The following is a 16798-nucleotide window of genomic DNA, read 5'->3' as shown; positions in this document are numbered from 1 at the left end:
CTAGGGCCCCCAAAGCAAGCCAGGCATAACAGCTGGGAACTGGATGATGTGAGCTGAGGCAGATACCATATCGAAGACGTATGTCTGACCCAGGGAGAGCATCTATCCTAAATCCTGAAGGTTCTCTGCCTACACCTTTGCAGATGCTTGGATTTGGGCTTAGTGTAAATTACCTCTTCCACAGAGGGGCCATGGTTTATAAACGGGTCCAAAGGTAAGAGGCTTAGTCCCATTACTGACAACCTTTCTTGTACATTGTGTGTTGGAGCTGGGGAGAGGTGATTGTCAAGGAGGGGTATTGGGCCCAGGAGCACCTGAGCGCAGCTCCTGTCGCACCATCTGTGACTCCAGCACAGACTGGACTATTTACTTCCACTGACTATTCACTGAGCAGCCAATACATGTAGGCGCTGTGAAAGCACAAAGGAATTGGATACAATCTCTGCTAAGCTGACATAAGTCTAAATTTAAAAAGGACTGTGGGGCTTCCCTCGTGGAACAAGGGTTTAAGAAGACACAACCTATGAAGCAATCCCCAGCCACTGCGGCATGAGTTCGATCCCCGGCCAGGGAGCTGACCCACATGGCGCAGCAGACCTCTCCTGACACCCCCGCTGCTCCCCTCAGCAGTGTATTTCAGTCCCTCTGCCTGTTCTGCTCCCCACTCTGTCTCTGGTGAATCCTCTCACCCCCCACACCTCTGGCCTGTACCCCAGTTCTTGTATGCATAAATAAAAAAATCTTTTATTTTAATTAAAAAAATGAAAAGGGCTGCGGCCTCGGTATTAGCTCCCCAATCCCCAAAAGTGGCTTCAAAGACCCCTAAAGTCCTTAGCCCGGCAGCACGCTGTACTGCGCAGGCGCCTGCGACCTCGGCGCGCTCTCCCGACGCCCCGCCCCGCACGCGAGCCCCGCATGCGCACACGGCCTACTCTCTGACGCACCCCCGGAAGCACTGGCCTTTCCGGGGGGCGGGCCTGGGAAGCATTTCCGGGGGCGTGAGGCGCAGACTGAGGCGTTCGCGGCGGCTGCGGCTTGAGCGGGCCCGGCGCCGGCGGCGGAGAGCGTCTCGCTGGCGGGCTGAGCGAGCGCGGCGCCCTTGGCAGGTAGGCGGCGGCGGCGCGGCGGGCGGCGCGGGCGCCGGGCGGGGGGCCGGGGCGGCGGCGGGGCTCCCCCGCAGGTCCCGGCGCGCGCGCCGCCCGCCGCGGGCCCCTTGCGCGGCCGGGAGACTCGCCCCGCGCGCGGCGGTTGGACCCGGCGCCCGGCTCCGACTCCGGCGGCCTCCAGCCGGCCCGGCGCGCGGCCCGCGTCGCCCAGGCCCCGAGGCAGAGTCTGGCCCAAGGTCACCCCGCAGCCTGGACCTCGGCGGCCGGAGCGCTTAGAGATCCCGCCCGGCCCGGCCGCCGGCCTCTCGGGGGCGCCGAGTGGGCGCGGCTGGGCGCCTCGGCTCGGGCCGGGGCGGGGGACGGGCCGCCCGGTCCTCGCCGCGGCCTCCGCCGCTGCCCGGGTTGCGGCTCGGGGGCCGTCTCTGTGCCCGGCCCCCTTCGCCTCTGCGCCCGCCCCTGCCAGCCCCGTCCCCGCGGGTGCGCCCCCGAGCCCGTCGCGGAGACTCCGGCTGGTCTCTGCCTCCGCCTCGCTGAGGTGTCTCCGGGCCTGTCTCCCCCCCGGTCCTTACTCTCGCCCGTGGCCCGCCTCTAGGCTGGCTCTTTGGCCCTTTGTGTTTCTCCTTCTCCCGGCTTTGGAGCTTCCCCCCTGTTTGTGTCTCTCCTAACTGGGGCTGCCTGGGCGGGGTGGGGCAGGCCTGCCCGGACCTCTGAGCCGTGGAGGTGACTCATGACCCCGTGGAGCTTCCTGCGCTGGTGACATTCTCGGTGACTAGACTGCAGTCTGGCCTCGGCTCTGACAGGTGTCGCCCAGCCTCGGTGTCAGGGTGCGGGAGCGCCTGGCGGGCTGACAGGAGGCCGTCTCAGGGCCAGAGGAGCTTGATGAGCCTTGCCTCTTCTTGTCCATGGTTTTTCAGGCCTGCGCAGCTCCCTTAACTTCCCCCGGCGCTGGCCCCTTATCCTGAGAGCCTTCGGGGCTCTTTGACCAACAGCCGCTTTACCAGACCCTTCTATAGGCTAAGGAAGGGTGTGTCTGAGATCGCTCAGCCTTTGGGGCTTCTGGGAACTGTAGAATTTCTGGGAGAGCTGTTTGCTTTGTTCAGAGAGTATGTCTGTTATGTTTGTTTAAGTTACGAGAAACCGAATAATTTGGGATTCATTCTTTGCTTTACAAAAGTACTCACTGAAGAGCCTCCCCGGCGCAACGGTTGAGTGCTGGGCTGCGAAGCTGCCCGCAGCCTCTGCAGCGCCGGTTCGATCCCTGGCCGCCGGCGAGGGTCCCACATGGCGCCAGACCTCTCCTGTCATGCCTGCTGCTCCCCTCAGCAGTGTACTTCGGTCCTTCTGCCTGCTCTGCTCCCCGCTCTGGCTCTGGTGAATTCTCTCACCCTCCCGTGCTTGTACAAATAAATAAATACTTAAAAAAAAAATCAAAAGTACTCACTGGAGAAATAATCCAATCACAAAACAAAAATATTGTATGAGTCCACTTACTTGAGGTATCTAGTACTGGCAAATTTATAGAAACAAAGTAGAATGTATTGTTTCCCAGATATGGGGAGGAGGAAGAGGAGAGACTTTTTTGTTTAATGGAAACAAAGTTTGTGTTTGGGATGATGAAAAGGTTCTGGAAAAGGGTAGTGGTGATGATTGCACAGCATTGTGTGTGTATTTACTGCCACTTTAAAATGATTGAAGTGGGAAACTATACGTTGACTTTCTTTTCCTACAGCACTCCCCCCCCCCAAAAAAAAAATAAGGTGCTCATTGGAGACTCCTGGGACTAATAATTTATTTGAAAATGTGATTTTAGAATTTTTTCTGTGGCTTTTAGGAACATTTAGGTGAACCTATGTTTATAGATGCCTATTCTCTTCACAACCAACATCCTTAGGAACTGAGTTTGATTAAAAGAATTCCCTTAAAGTCTGCTCCAGCTTCCATATTCCTTGGATTCAGTGGAGGACTCTGATGCCTGAGTAGGAAATGTGTGGAAGTTTACTTTTCACTTGAAGAAAACTCTTAGGGTTAGAAAAATAGCCCTTTTATTGTCAAAATGCAAAATCATGAGTTAATTTTGTATGTTTTCTAATGGGGAGGCCTTTGTTTTCTGTTTTCTCTCTTTATTTTTTTAAAGATTTATTTATTTACACATACAAGAGCTGGGGTACAGGCCAGAGATGCAGGGGGTGAGAGGATTCACCAGAGACAGAGTGGAGAACAGAACAGGCAGACTGACCAAAGTACACTTGTGAGGGGAGCAGCAGGCGCGACAGGAGAGGTCTCCACAGCCGGCTGGTGTTGAACCTGTGCTGCAGAGGCTGCGGGCACCTTCTCCTGCTTTCTTGATTTGAGCTTTTTATCCTGAATTCTAATGAATATGAGGCTGCAGTTAAGAACATTTCCTTGGCTTGGGGAAAGGGAGGGACTGGGATCAAAACAGGGGAGGGAAGAGCACAAGGGACTATGGTGATGATGCACGGGTGAATTGGTGGTGGGAATTATATGGGGACTACACCTGAGAGGAGAAAGCATGCGCTGTACAAAAAGGAAGATGATGTAAACAACAACAAAAAGTGTGTGTGTGTGTATAAAACCCATTTCTTTGGCTTTATTGTAGCAGGATAACTGATTATTGGGGAGTTAGTGGCTACACATTCTCTTTTAAATCTCAAAGAGATTCCACCATGGAACCTTTGCCTTGCAATTTTATGTAAAACATTTAATTATGGCTAAAATGAAAGGGGATCCAAAGTACTTCCTAAAGTAGGTGACTTGGGTTTTTAGAATCCTAAAATAGGTTTTACTAAATTATTTGAAAGTGTACCCATTAGGAGAAAATACGGGTGTGCTGATTAACATAGTGGTCAGGAGACCAAGAGCACTTTTCCGGAGGATATTTTAATTCAGCAAAATTAAGTAGGCATTGACCAGAATTGTTTTTCTGTTTCTGACACGCGTGCCATGGTAATGTAAGAAGTGTGTGTTAAAGGAAACTGGGTGAGGGCATTCAGGAACTGTTGGTATTTGCCTTTGCAACTTTTCTGTAAATCTAAAACTACTCCAAAGGCAGAAACCAAGAAAGTATAGAATAAAAGTTAGTACTACCAAATGTTCCCATCTTGATTGGTTTTCTTTCTGCTATGCACATCCATGGGCAGAATTTATTATTGAGGTACTTGATACCATCATCTCTTTACATTTTGTACATAATTTTTCCTTTCAGAAGTCAATATGATTTTAATTTGAAGCAAAACTGAGAAATGGGCTACTCTTCCACATGCATACATCCTGCTGTTTGATGGCCATGGCATAAGGAGCTTTCTTTATCCCAGGAACACAGCTTTGCGTTAGGTAAGCTATAAACTTATTAATAATACAGGTTTTTAAATTGTTTAGTAAAATGGCATTTCTTTTGGCAAAAATAACGTAGTTGTTGTATTTAATTGCTCTAGAGGTTATTTCTCTCCTGAGAAGGAGATAATTGTGCATTTTAAGGCCAGTCATTGCCATAGAGCATTTGTCCTCCGAGACATCTTTCTAAGTGATTTTTTTTTTTTTAACTTTGAAAAATGCTCCACTTGGACTTGCACTCTGTTTGAATCCTAACATGCCTCTCCAGCTTTGTGACCTTGCGCTTCAGTTTACTCATCTAGAGTACGATGAAGCAGATGAAGCGGGAGTTTTGCCGGGCCCAAATTTACACAGTCGTCTTTGAGGACTATAAAGTATCGTTTGACTAATGGTACAAATGTGCCAGCCTTTAGATTTACTAAAGTAATATTTACTGTGTTAAATGTGCTTCTTACAGTAAGCATGCAAATTACCATATGCTCTGATTAAAGAAAACTCTGGAGGGCTTAAAGAAAAGTAGCTGGTGGTTCTGCTTCCTTATTACATTTCAGTCATCTGTGTTTTTAGGATATGTAATTGATGCTTCAGTAGTGTATAAAACTTGACATATAATTCTTCAGCTGAATGATAGTAGCTACTATTTTTTTAAATTGTTTTTTATTGAGGTAATGTAGGTTTACAACACTATATATGATTTAAAGGCATAAGTTGACACCTCTTCAAATGTATGTCATCACACCACACCCACCAACCTAGCACCCGTAATCCTCCATCAGTAGTGACTGCTGTTAAACCCAACAAAGGTGGAAGGGATCTTGGAGGTCATCCAATTCAGTGATCCTTCAATATTTGCCTTTTATCCTCTAAGAAAAAAAAAAAAAGCTCCATGGCTTCCATAAAGCATGGAGGGAATGAGCAGGGATTGGTGTGTTTTAGAACTGTTGCTGTTGGACTTTTAATGTAAAAAATAGCATATAGAATTGCTAGTAGTTAATCTGAGAATGGTAAATAATTGGGGTTTATGAGTGCATTATATATTACAGATTTTGGTGGAAATTGTATTTGCCTTTATATTCCATATAGTCTCATCTTTCAAAATATAATGGACCAGAACAAGTGTTTTGAGTTTAAATCTCAACTTCACCTCTTGTCAGTTGCATGTCCTGAAGCAAGTAGTTTATCCTATTTCCTGTCCCATACAGTTGGAATAAGAAATGCTTACCAGTGGATTGCTCAGGGGCATTACATGATAGAATATATGAGGGGCTTTGCATCGATTATGGTGCGATACACATTTAATAGATAGTGGAAGCTGTTGTCACTCCTGCTCCTGATGACTTGTTCCTAGTTACTCAGGAAACTTCAGTGGAATTGTTGGGTTACATGGTAACTGTTTAACTTTTGGGGAAGCTGCCAAACTGTTTTAAAAAGTGGCTGTGCCATTTGACGTTCCCACCAGCAATTTATAAAGGTTCTGATCTATCCCTATCCTTGCCCACAATTGTTTCTGTCTGTCTTATTTATCATAGCATTCCTAGTGGATAAGCGGTAACACCCCTTGTAGTTTTGATTTGTATTGAGCAATTCTTTTGTGCTCATTTGTATGTCTTTGGAGAAATGTCTTTTTAGATCCTTTGCCCATTTTTTCAGTTGAGTTTATTTTAATTTTAAGAGGTCATTATGTTTATATATATATAATCTATAATTGGATACAAATCACTTATCAGTTGTATGATTTGTGCATGTGTTTTCTCCTATCCTGCCAGTTATCGTTTCACTTTCTTGATAGTTTTTCACTTTCTCAATAGTATTATTTTGTACCTTGTACTATTGAATTTTTCATCTACTCATTAAGTCCCTTTCTTCCTCATCAGCTTTCCCTGTTGTCCATACTCACTGTTCGTTTCATTGCCTCAAACGCCGATGATACTTGCTGAAATTTTATAATTGGCCTCTACCGAGTACTTGCTCCTCCTTTAATTCCATCAACAGATTATCCTATCTGCACATATGTCACAGCGCCTCTCACTCAGGATTCTTAGCACTGCCCCCGGTTAAAGCTCAAGCTGGCCCTTCCCAGGGTAGTTGCCGGCCTCCTCTCCCTCTGACCCCGGCCTGTCACGTGTAGGAGAAGGCACGGGTAATGATTTGTCACCAGCGATAGTCTAGATGATTAAGTTATTTGGAAATAGTTTAATCCTATTGAGGCTTGTTTTTAAGTTTTGATTGAAATGATCAGAACTGCATTTTGTCTGGTGCCTATTTGTCCCCAATATTGAGGCAAAAATTCTGAATACTCTACATTTTCTACTTAGGGAAGTTTTTTGTTTATTATTTGATTGGCTATCCCTCTCCGTTCATTTTTTTCTTTCTCTCAAAGACACGGTTTAGCTCTATGTTCATCTCTAATCTCTGCTCTCCTCTGCTCTTATCTTCCCTCCTGCTGCGTTCATAGTTTTATTCTCTTCCTGCCTCTTGGTGGAAGTTCCCCAGAGCACCTCCCATCTCATTGCAGCACTTTCTGCATTGCAGTTCTACTTACCATCTATCTAAATTTCTGCTCTTACTAGTTTCCTTATATCATGTCTTTTGTTTCAGCTCTTTTTAAAAAATATTCTCATTTTTACCTCCTCTTTATATTTCTTTATAGAGAATATTTTTTTTATAAGTTTGTGGAAAACATTGCTTTAGAAGTGCCGTATTCTTTATTTCTTGTTATTTCTTGTTATTTTAGAATACTTACCAACTGAATTTATTCTTTAGAGGGAAACACTCTGTCCAGGTCTGAAATTTTGCTTCTTTGGGGGTGGATTGTTCTGTGTTCCTTCATTGAGTCCCTGGATGCTATTAGAATCAACATTTTGCTCTTTCACTGGAAGACAGACTGAATCGTATTACCAAGAGGGGTTAGCCTGAGTAGTGTGGCTAGAGCTGCAGGCTGGGTGGTTGGGCTTGGGAGCTTGGGCTCTGTGCGCTTTCTTCTGTGTTGGGGACATTGTGATACTCGTGGCCTACTTTTTTGTCTCTGGTGTAGCTGGCAAATGATGAGCTGTACCTTTACCTACTTCCTGGGACAATTGAGCCCCATTCTCTCATGTCAAATGTTTTAAAAATACTTCTTTGGAGGCAGAATGCAGTCTTTGGTATCTCAGTGCAGCCACTTTTGAATGTTGGGGTACTTTTATCAAACTTTGTCTTGAATAACAGGTTCGTATGTTTTCTTTTTCTTGCCTCTGGACAATGACAACCTTGATCGTTTTAGAAGTCATTTCCCCACAGTCTCGCATGTGTAGTATGAGTATATGGTTTTATGTTGTTGGCCGTGGATGGTTTTTTTTTTTTTTTTTTTAAAATAATATCATGTTTGTTTGTTTTTAAGTGAGTTAATTGCTTACATGGACAATTGAAACAGCAGTTGCATTCTTAATATAGGTCACAACTGCCTTTGAGTTTCTGAATATTGCTTATATAATAGAAAAACTTGTAGCAAAGGTTTAGGCTTTGCATGTTACTACAGTCAGGGAACATGTAGAAATGACACACTCGCCCAAAGTTAAGGGCAGAGATCAAGTACATATTAATTACAAAAGATAAAATTGCATCATTTCCCCTGGTTTTTTAATATTGTGGCGAAAGGTACATATTCAGTTTGCCATTTTCAAGTGTGAGTGTCATTACTTATATTAACAATGTTGAGTGACCAACACTGCTTTCTATTTCTAAAAGTTCGGCTTTGCCCCGAACAGAAACTCTACCCATGAGGCAGTCATGCTGCATCACCCCACTCCTCCTTGGTAACCTCTGATCTACTTGCTGTCTCTGACTGCCTGTTTTGTGTATTTCACACAAGTGGAATTGTACATTTGTCCTTTTATGTCTGACTTATTAAATGTTCAGTATAATGTTTTAACATGTTGTCAGTGGTTGACGTCGTGTAATGTGGCGGGAGACTGATGGGTGACTGTGTCTAGCTGTGTTTTGCTGGTCCGCCAGCACTTAGGTTTGTTTCCACCTTCTGACTGTTCAGTGAATAATGTAATGCTGCTGTGAGTATTTGCATAAAGGCATCTGCTTGTGTTTCTGTTTTGGGGGGATATTCCTAGGGGTGGAATTGGTGGGTCACTTGGTAATTTTCCCTTTAATTTTATGAGGAAACACCAAACTTGTCTAAAACAGCTGAATTGTTTCTCCCTCCCCTCTAACAGCATATAGGGATTTCAGTTTCTCCACATTGCTGTCAGCACTTGTTATAGCCTGGGTTTTGGGGAGTGTGTGTGTTTCTTGTTGTTTTTCTATTGGTAGGTGAGAAGTGGTATTGTGTGGGTTTGATGTGAATTTTCCTAATAGTTAATGATGTTGAGCATCTTTACATGTGCTTACTGGCTATTCTATCTTTTTTGAAGAAATGTCTATTCATATCTTTGACCCATTGATATATCTATATATATTTATGTATTTTTGTTTTGAATTATAGGAGTTCTTCATATATTCTACATGTTAGACTCCTGCATATGTGATTTGCAAATAATTTCTCCCATTCTGTGGGTTGTCATTTCACTCCATTGACAGTGCCCTTTGCACAGACATTTTTAATTTTAGTGAAGTTCAGTAGTCCAATCCACAGCTTTGTTCAGTTATAAACCAGGCATGTCAGCTTAATTCTGTCCATAACCCCCAGCCATCCCACTCAGGAAAGCTGGTTCATGGCATGTTGGGACGTGTAGTCCAAGGAGGCTCCATGTCCATGGGGATGAGGAAAATGGCACCTCCCCTTGACAGAGGTGTATCTGTAAAACTCCTATATTATATAGTACTCTGATCTCTCTCATGCATGTGTATTCTCTAATCCTTTTTCTTACTGTAAAGTCTGTAGTAGCATTTCTGATTTTTAATTGTAGTAGTTTGAGTCTTTTTTTTTTCCCCCTTAGTTTGATTTCATTGAGCTTCCTCCCTCCCCCCAATGTTTTTCTGTTCTCTGTTTTGGTTATCTCTTCTGTGAGTTTTATTTTCTTCCTTCTGGTAACTTTGAATTTGTGTTTGTTTTTTTTCCTGTGTCCTTAAAATTATAGTTAGGTTATTGATTTGAGATCTTTTTTTTAATGAAGATATTTACAGGTACTGATACCCTTAAGTATTGATTTTGCTGCATTCCATAAGTTTTGTTATGTTGTGTTTTCATTTTAATTCATGTCAAGGTATTTTCTAATTGCTCTTATAAACTACTTCTTTGATCTGTTGCTAAAGAGTGTGTTTGATTTTCCATAATTGTTTTCCTTATGTTTGATTTCTAGTTTCATTCTGTTGTGGTCAGAAAAAAATACTTGGTGTGGTTTCACTCTTTATAAACTTATTTAAGACTTGTTTTTTGTTCTAATATACCTTTTAACCATAATTTATTTATTTATAATGTCCAAGTTATCTATTTCCTTATAGATCTTCTATTTGGTTTTTCTCTCTATTATTGAAAGTGAAATATTGAAATCTGCAGCTGATACTATAGATCTGTTACTTCATTTCTGTCCATTTTTGTTTCTCATATATATTTCTCTTCTTAGATGCATAGGTGTTTATAATTGTTATATCATTTTTATTTTTGTTTTTAATACACTACTGAGGGGAGCAGCGGGCGCAGCAGGAGAGGTCTGCACGCCATGTGGGACCCTCGCCGACGGCTAGGGATTGAACCGGTGCTGCAGAGGCTGTGGGCAGCTTTGCAGCCCAGAGCTCAACCGCTGCGCCACCAGGGGATGCCCTGTTATATCATCTTGATAGGCCAAACCTTTTATCAAATATAATGTCCTTCTTTGTTCTTGTAATCTTTCTTAATTAAAATATACTTTGATGATAATTTAGCCACTGCCAGCTCTCTAGATTACTCTTTGTATAAAATATCTTTTCTATCATTTTACTTTAAACCCTGTGCCTTTGTATTTAAAGTGAGCCTGTTATAAACAACATGGAGACAAATTATGCCTTTTTTTAAAAAAAAAAGATTTATTTATTTATTTATACAAGCACTGGGTACAGTCAGAAGCGCGGGAGGGTGAAAGAATTCACCAGAACCAGAGCTGGGAACAGAGCAGGCAGACTGACGAAATACACTGGTGAGGGGAGCAGCGGGCGCAGCAGGAGAGGCCTGTTGTGCCATGTGGGACCCTCCCTGGCAGCCAGAGATCGAATCGGTGCTGCAGCGGCTGCGGGCAGCTTCGCAGCCCAGTGCTCAACTGCTGCGCCACCAGGGGAGGCCCAACAAATTATGCTTTTTAATCCATTCTGTTAGTCTGCTTTCTAGATATTTGATTCATTTAATTTACTTTTTTATAAATTTAAACTCATTTACATTTAAAGTAATTACTGATAAGAAATAGTTTGCTTCTGACATTTAGCTATTTTCTGTGGTTTTTTTTTTTTTTTTCATTTTCTCCATGACTGCCTTTTAAAAATACTTACTAGATTTTTGATATATCTTTTTGATTCCCTTCTTTCTTTTCATTTTTGCTTTTAGTTACTTTCCTAGTAGTTACCTTGAGGTTTACAGTAACATCTTAAACTTATAACAACGTAGCTTGGCTAATTCAGACTCAGTTTCAATAATACATGGGGGCCTCCCCGGTGGCGCAGCGGTTGAGCGTTGGGTTGCGAAGCTGCCTGCGGCCTCTGCGGCGCGGGTTCGATCCCCGGCTGCTCCCCGGCCACCAGAGGAGGGTCCCACATGGCGCGCAGACCTCTCCTGCCGCCCGCTGCTCCCCTCAGCAGTGTACTTTGGTCCTTCTGCCTGCTCTGCTCCCCGCTCTGGCTCTGGTGAATTCTCTCACCCTCCCGCGCTTCTGACTGTACCCAGTGCATGTATAAACAAAAACAAACAAATAAAAAAATAAAAAAAAATGCCTCTATTAATAATACATGAATACTTTGCTGTTAAACATCTTTATCCCTCCCCCTTCATATTCTTATTGTCACAGATAATATAGATTATAATTATTGTTGTATGCATTTGCCTTTTAAAATCATGTAGGAAAAAAAGAGGCATTGTAAACCAAAAGTGTTAATGTAATTATTGACTTTTTATAATTACCTGAGGAGTCGGGGGTGGGGGGCATATCTGGTTTGTGTATACTGCTCTCTTAGCAAGTTCAGCAAACTTTGCCTTATTTGCTAAAGTGTCTGATCAGATCCTAGAGTTTTGAAATAACTGATTTTTGACCATTCATCTGTTAAAGATGGGTTTCTCAATTAATTTGAAAAAAGGATATGACCAATAATTATAGGGGGGAATGACCAGTAAACATGAATGACCAGTAAACATCAGTGTCATTCATAATTAAAGAAATGTTGATCAAAACAATAGTGACTCCCGGATTATTCACTTAGGAGGTTTGCACACTTCTTTTCCCTATTTGATGATGTCCAGTGTTGATAGGTTGTGGGAGTGTAATTTGGTACAACCTTTCTGAAAAGTAGTCTGTTAATAAATATCACAATGTTAAATGCACAGCCCTTTAATCCAACAATTCCACTGATGGAGATTACCCTATAGATAACTTCAAAGATAGGTCAAGGCAGATATGCACAGATGTCCATTGTGTTCATAATTTTAAAACCTGAACTGTTGAAATTCTGCATAAGAAGAGAACTCCAATTATGGTCAGTCCATATAGCAGGAGGTACATAACCTTTAAACAGAATGAATTAGCTCTTTTTATACTAAAGTGAAATCTTGGGGGCCTCCCGGGTGGCACAGGGGTTAAAGTCTCAGAGCTATCAAACAGAGTTCAGCCACTATAACATGAGTTTGATCCCCAGCCAGGGAGCTGGCCCACATGGCACAGCAGACGTCTCCTGTCTTGCCACTGCTCCCCTCAGCAGTGTATTTCAGTAGATCTACCTATTCTGCTCCCCACTCTGTCTCTGGTGAATTCTCTCACCTCCTCCCCACCCCCACATCTCTGGCCTACACCCCAGTTCTTGTATGTCTAAATAAATAAAAATAAATCTTTAAAAAAAATAGTGACATCTTAGTCCACTCAAGATAGTATCACAAAGTACCATACACTGGGTGGTTGATAAACAACAAATTTATTTCTTAGATTTCTAGAAACTGGAAAGTCCAAGGTCAGGGGACTGGCAGATTCAGTGCCTGATGAGGGTCTGCTTCATGGTTCATAGGCAACCATGTTTTTGCTGTGTCCTCACATGACCAAAGGAGAAGGGAATTCTCTGGCCTCTCTTTTATATAGACCTTTAATTGCCCTTGTGCTCTCATGACCGAATCATCTCCTAAAGACCCTCATCTCCAAATAACCATCAATTTGGGGGAATATTCAACATAAGAATTTCGGGGACATAATCAATGTGGAGCTTGTGGGAAGTTCTGCATAATACATTAGTGACAACAGTTTAAGTGCAGAATAAAATGTAGGTAATAAACCCATGGGGGTAGGGATTTTTATTTTATATATGCACAGAAAACTTTCTGGAAATATATACAGTAGTTTGTTAAGGGTGTGTTCCTTCGGGGCGGAGGATAGGAATAAATATTTTTAACAACTTTCTGTACATTTTTTTTCATATATTATTTCCTCCACCCCTTTTAAAAAATGGCTAAAAGCAAAATTTAACAGTAATGAGCTCCAGCAGAGAATCGTTTTACCCAGATGTAGTTCTCAGAATTTTCATGCCTCAAGTTAGTACATTTATATAGTTCACTTTTCCTTTTGAAATTGCAAATACATACATAGCTTGCTTCCTGGTCTATTTCTGTTTTAAATTTTTTTTAAAGATTTATTTACTTATGCATACAAGAGCTGGGGTACAGGCCAGAGATGCGGGGAGTGAGAGGATTCACCAGAGACAGAGCGGGGAACAGAACAGGCAGATTGACCGAAATACACTGCTGAGGGGAGCAGCGGGGAGACAGGAGAGGTCTGCTGTGCCATGTGGGTTGCTCCCTGGCCGGCCGGGGATCAAACTCATGTTGCAGAGACTGCGGATTGCTTCATAGTGCGGTGCTTCACCCGTTGCACCACCAGGGAGGCCCTATTTTTGTTTTAAATTTTTATGAAATGTGTTAAGAGGTATCAAAAGGGCCTCCCTAGTAGTGCAGCGGTTGAGCACTGGGTTGCGAAGCTGCCTGCAGCCTCTGCAGTGCCAGTTCGATCCCCGGCTGCTCCCCGGCCACTGGAGGAGGGTCCCACATGGCACGCAGACCTCTCCTGCCGCCCGCTGCTCCCCTCAGCAGTGTACTTCGGTCCTTCTGCCTGCTCTGCTCCCGGCTCTGGCTCTGGTGAATTCTCTCACCCTCCTGCTCTTCTGACTGTACCCAGTGCATGTATAAATAAACAAACAAATAAATAAATCTTTAAAAAAAAAAAAAAGAGGTATCAACAAGTTAATACATCGTTCTAAAAACATTGTCATAAACCTCTTAAAATTATTAATGACTAATCTGGTATTTTTTCATCTTAGAAGAAGCCAAGTGGTGTGATAAGAAAAATGGCACAGGTTTTGGAGCCATAGAGACATAGATTCAAACCCCAACTTAATAAAAACTAACTTTTCATGCTGGGAAAGTTACTTCAAATAGTTAACTTGAGAATACCTAACCCTGCTTTTGCAGAGCCCTGAAGATAAGTGAAGAAAGGTGTGTAGTTCCCGCGTCCAGTTGCTACTCAAGAAACGTTGGCTTCTCCTCTTGGTGTTCCTCCCAGTCTCTTAGACATGACTTTCAATTGTTGTTCATTCTGTCTGTTTCTCTTGTCTCATGCTTGGAAAACTGGTGCTTAGCAGTGTTTGAATGTAGTATCAGAACCAGGTGACAAGAAACAGGATAGATCTGTGGGCTCTCTAGTTTGTTTTTATTTACCGGGGAATACTGGGACATGAGCAGGATCTCTAGTTCATGTCCCTGGCTGCTGGTGTGGGCAGCTTTGTCTAATACTTGACTTGCCCCACAAAATACAGTAATAGCACAGGCTCTTATTCTTTTTCAGACTTATCTTCAGATTGAGTTCAGTAAAAAGGGCAAAATTTACTGTATCCCTTTTGGTCTACAACTTTTTAAACAGTCTGGGGACTACTGCAAGGAATCCCTCACCTTACCATTTGGTTCAGCTTCACATGACCCGACGTTCCCGAAGGCTGAGGTTCTGAGAGCAGCTTGAGAGACCCACGCTGTTCATGGGCCCGAGGGGTGCTGAAGGACCAGAGGCTCCGAGTTTTGGCCCCACCACTTCAGCCCCGTTATACCTAACTCTCGCCGGATTCTACCCTGCCTGTTTCCTTCAGTTCCTTGAAGTTGTCAAGTTAATTCCTGCTTCCTGCTTTTACTTCTTTCAGAATTCCATCCTCACTTCCTCACCCCAGCTTGGCAAATGTGAATCCAAGGCAGAATTTAATTCTCGTTTTAAGTGTCATATTTGTTTTGAGTAAGAATATTTACTCTGTTTTACCTAGGGGATTTGCATAGTTTAAAAATCTAATCTCTCTGGATTCTGTTCTCTTACTCAGACACAGGCAGAATTGAGAGTTCATACCATGAAGAGGGGTGTGGGGTCCTACTTGGGCATACTCTTCCTTGTGCGCCTTGCTCTGGGAAATGACCCTTCTCCCCACCAGGGCCCCCAGGCAAGGCAACCTAATGTGTGTAATGTTGGGTCTTTTCTTCGTTTTCTTAGTGATCAATTTGTTTCTCTTTAGGCTAGAATTTGTAATAATTTTTCTTTCTCTTGTAGCACTGAATAAGATTTGTGATGAAATGGAGCCTGGAACAAACTCTTTTCGAGTAGAATTTCCTGATTTTTCCAGCACCATTCTGCAAAAACTGAACCAGCAGCGCCAGCAAGGACAATTATGTGATGTTTCCATTGTTGTCCAGGGCCACATTTTCCGGGCACACAAAGCTGTTCTTGCTGCCAGCTCACCCTACTTTTGTGACCAGGTACTCCTGAAGAACAGCAGGAGGATTGTTTTGCCTGATGTGATGAACCCAAGAGTGTTTGAGAACATTCTCCTCTCTAGTTACACAGGACGTCTGGTAATGCCTGCTCCAGAAATTGTTAGTTACTTAACAGCAGCAAGCTTCCTCCAGATGTGGCACGTGGTAGACAAATGCACTGAGGTTTTGGAGGGAAACCCTACAGTCCTTTGTCAGAAGCTAAATCATGGCAGTGACCACCAGTCTCCAAGCAGCAGTAGTTACAATGGCCTGGTAGAAAGCTTTGAGCTGGGCTCTGGAGGCCATGCTGACTTCCCCAAAGCCCAGGAACTGAGGGACGGAGAGAATGAAGAGGAGAGCACCAAAGATGAGCTGTCCTCTCAGCTCACTGAGCACGAATACCTTCCCAGCAACTCCTCCACGGAGCACGACCGGCTGAGCACTGAAATGGCGAGCCAGGACGGGGAGGAAGGGGCCAGCGACAGCGCTGAGTTCCACTACACCCGGCCCATGTACAGCAAGCCCAGCATAATGGCGCACAAGCGCTGGGTCCATGTGAAGCCCGAGCGCTTTGAACAGGCGTGCGAGGGCATGGACGTCCACGCACCCTACGACGAGCACCAGGTCACCGAGTCTGTCAACACCATGCAGACAGAGCACACGGTGCAGCCCTCGGGAGTGGAAGAAGACTTCCACATTGGGGAAAAAAAAGTGGAAGCAGAGTTTGATGAACAGGCTGACGAAAGCAATTATGATGAGCAGGTAGATTTCTATGGCTCTTCCATGGAGGAGTTTTCTGGAGAGAGGTCAGATGGGAATTTAATTGGGCACAGACAGGAAGCGGCCCTAGCAGCTGGCTATAGTGAGAATATTGAAATGGTAACAGGGATTAAAGAAGAAACTTCCCACTTAGGATTCTCGGCCACCGACAAGCTGTATCCTTGTCAGTGTGGGAAAAGTTTCACTCACAAGAGTCAGAGAGATCGACACATGAGCATGCACCTCGGTCTTCGGCCTTACGGCTGTGGTGTCTGTGGTAAGAAATTCAAAATGAAGCATCATCTCGTGGGCCACATGAAAATTCACACGGGCATAAAGCCCTATGAGTGTAATATCTGCGCAAAGAGATTTATGTGGAGGGACAGTTTCCACAGGCATGTGACTTCTTGTACCAAGTCCTACGAAGCTGCAAAGGCTGAGCAGAATACGACTGAGGCTAACTAAAAATAGGATCTGGCCCTTGAGTGGCAGGCACAAAAATAAACTATGGTAATTATGCAAATCTGGGCACAGATGATGCGTGCTACTTGCTATTATAAGAGAAGCTTTAAAAAAAGGAAGATATTTCTGAAAGACCAGCTCTAAGTAGGCCAATTAAAAAAATCTAATTCCTCAAATTGATATGTTC

The 16798-nt window shown here is 43.8% G+C and overlaps 2 protein-coding genes across 7 annotated transcripts in view; both read left to right on the top strand.

Annotated features, from left to right (window-relative positions):
* The first annotated feature begins 1048 nt into the window (after nucleotides 1–1048).
* Nucleotides 1049–16718, top strand: ZBTB43 (zinc finger and BTB domain containing 43). 6 transcript variants are annotated; one of them, XM_037493024.1, is made up of 3 exons: nucleotides 1049–1106; nucleotides 4330–4457; nucleotides 15188–16718. In XM_037493024.1, the coding sequence occupies exon 3, from the start codon at nucleotides 15211–15213 to the stop codon at nucleotides 16612–16614; it is 1404 nt and encodes a 467-aa protein (XP_037348921.1). In that variant the 5' UTR covers nucleotides 1049–1106; nucleotides 4330–4457; nucleotides 15188–15210; the 3' UTR covers nucleotides 16615–16718. The 6 variants fall into 6 exon arrangements, with proteins under 6 accessions (XP_037348921.1, XP_054545018.1, XP_054545015.1 ...); XM_054689043.1 differs by lacking the exon at nucleotides 1049–1106 and adding an exon at nucleotides 1626–1641; XM_054689040.1 differs by lacking the exon at nucleotides 1049–1106 and adding an exon at nucleotides 1650–1871.
* ZBTB34 (zinc finger and BTB domain containing 34) overlaps nucleotides 16115–16798 on the top strand; it is a 46521-nt gene continuing 45837 nt past the window's right edge. The window contains exon 1 of the mRNA XM_037492761.2: nucleotides 16115–16152. The gene's annotated coding sequence lies outside the window, so the exon portion shown is untranslated. The remainder of the gene's footprint in view (nucleotides 16153–16798) is intronic.

This window comes from Talpa occidentalis, unplaced genomic scaffold (assembly GCF_014898055.3).
Source record: "Talpa occidentalis isolate TD23 unplaced genomic scaffold, MPIMG_talOcc4v2.1 talOcc4.7, whole genome shotgun sequence".
Taxonomy (NCBI): domain Eukaryota; kingdom Metazoa; phylum Chordata; class Mammalia; order Eulipotyphla; family Talpidae; genus Talpa; species Talpa occidentalis.
The sequence above is the reverse complement of the archived record's forward strand: the minus strand, read 5'-3'. Positions and strand labels throughout refer to the sequence as shown.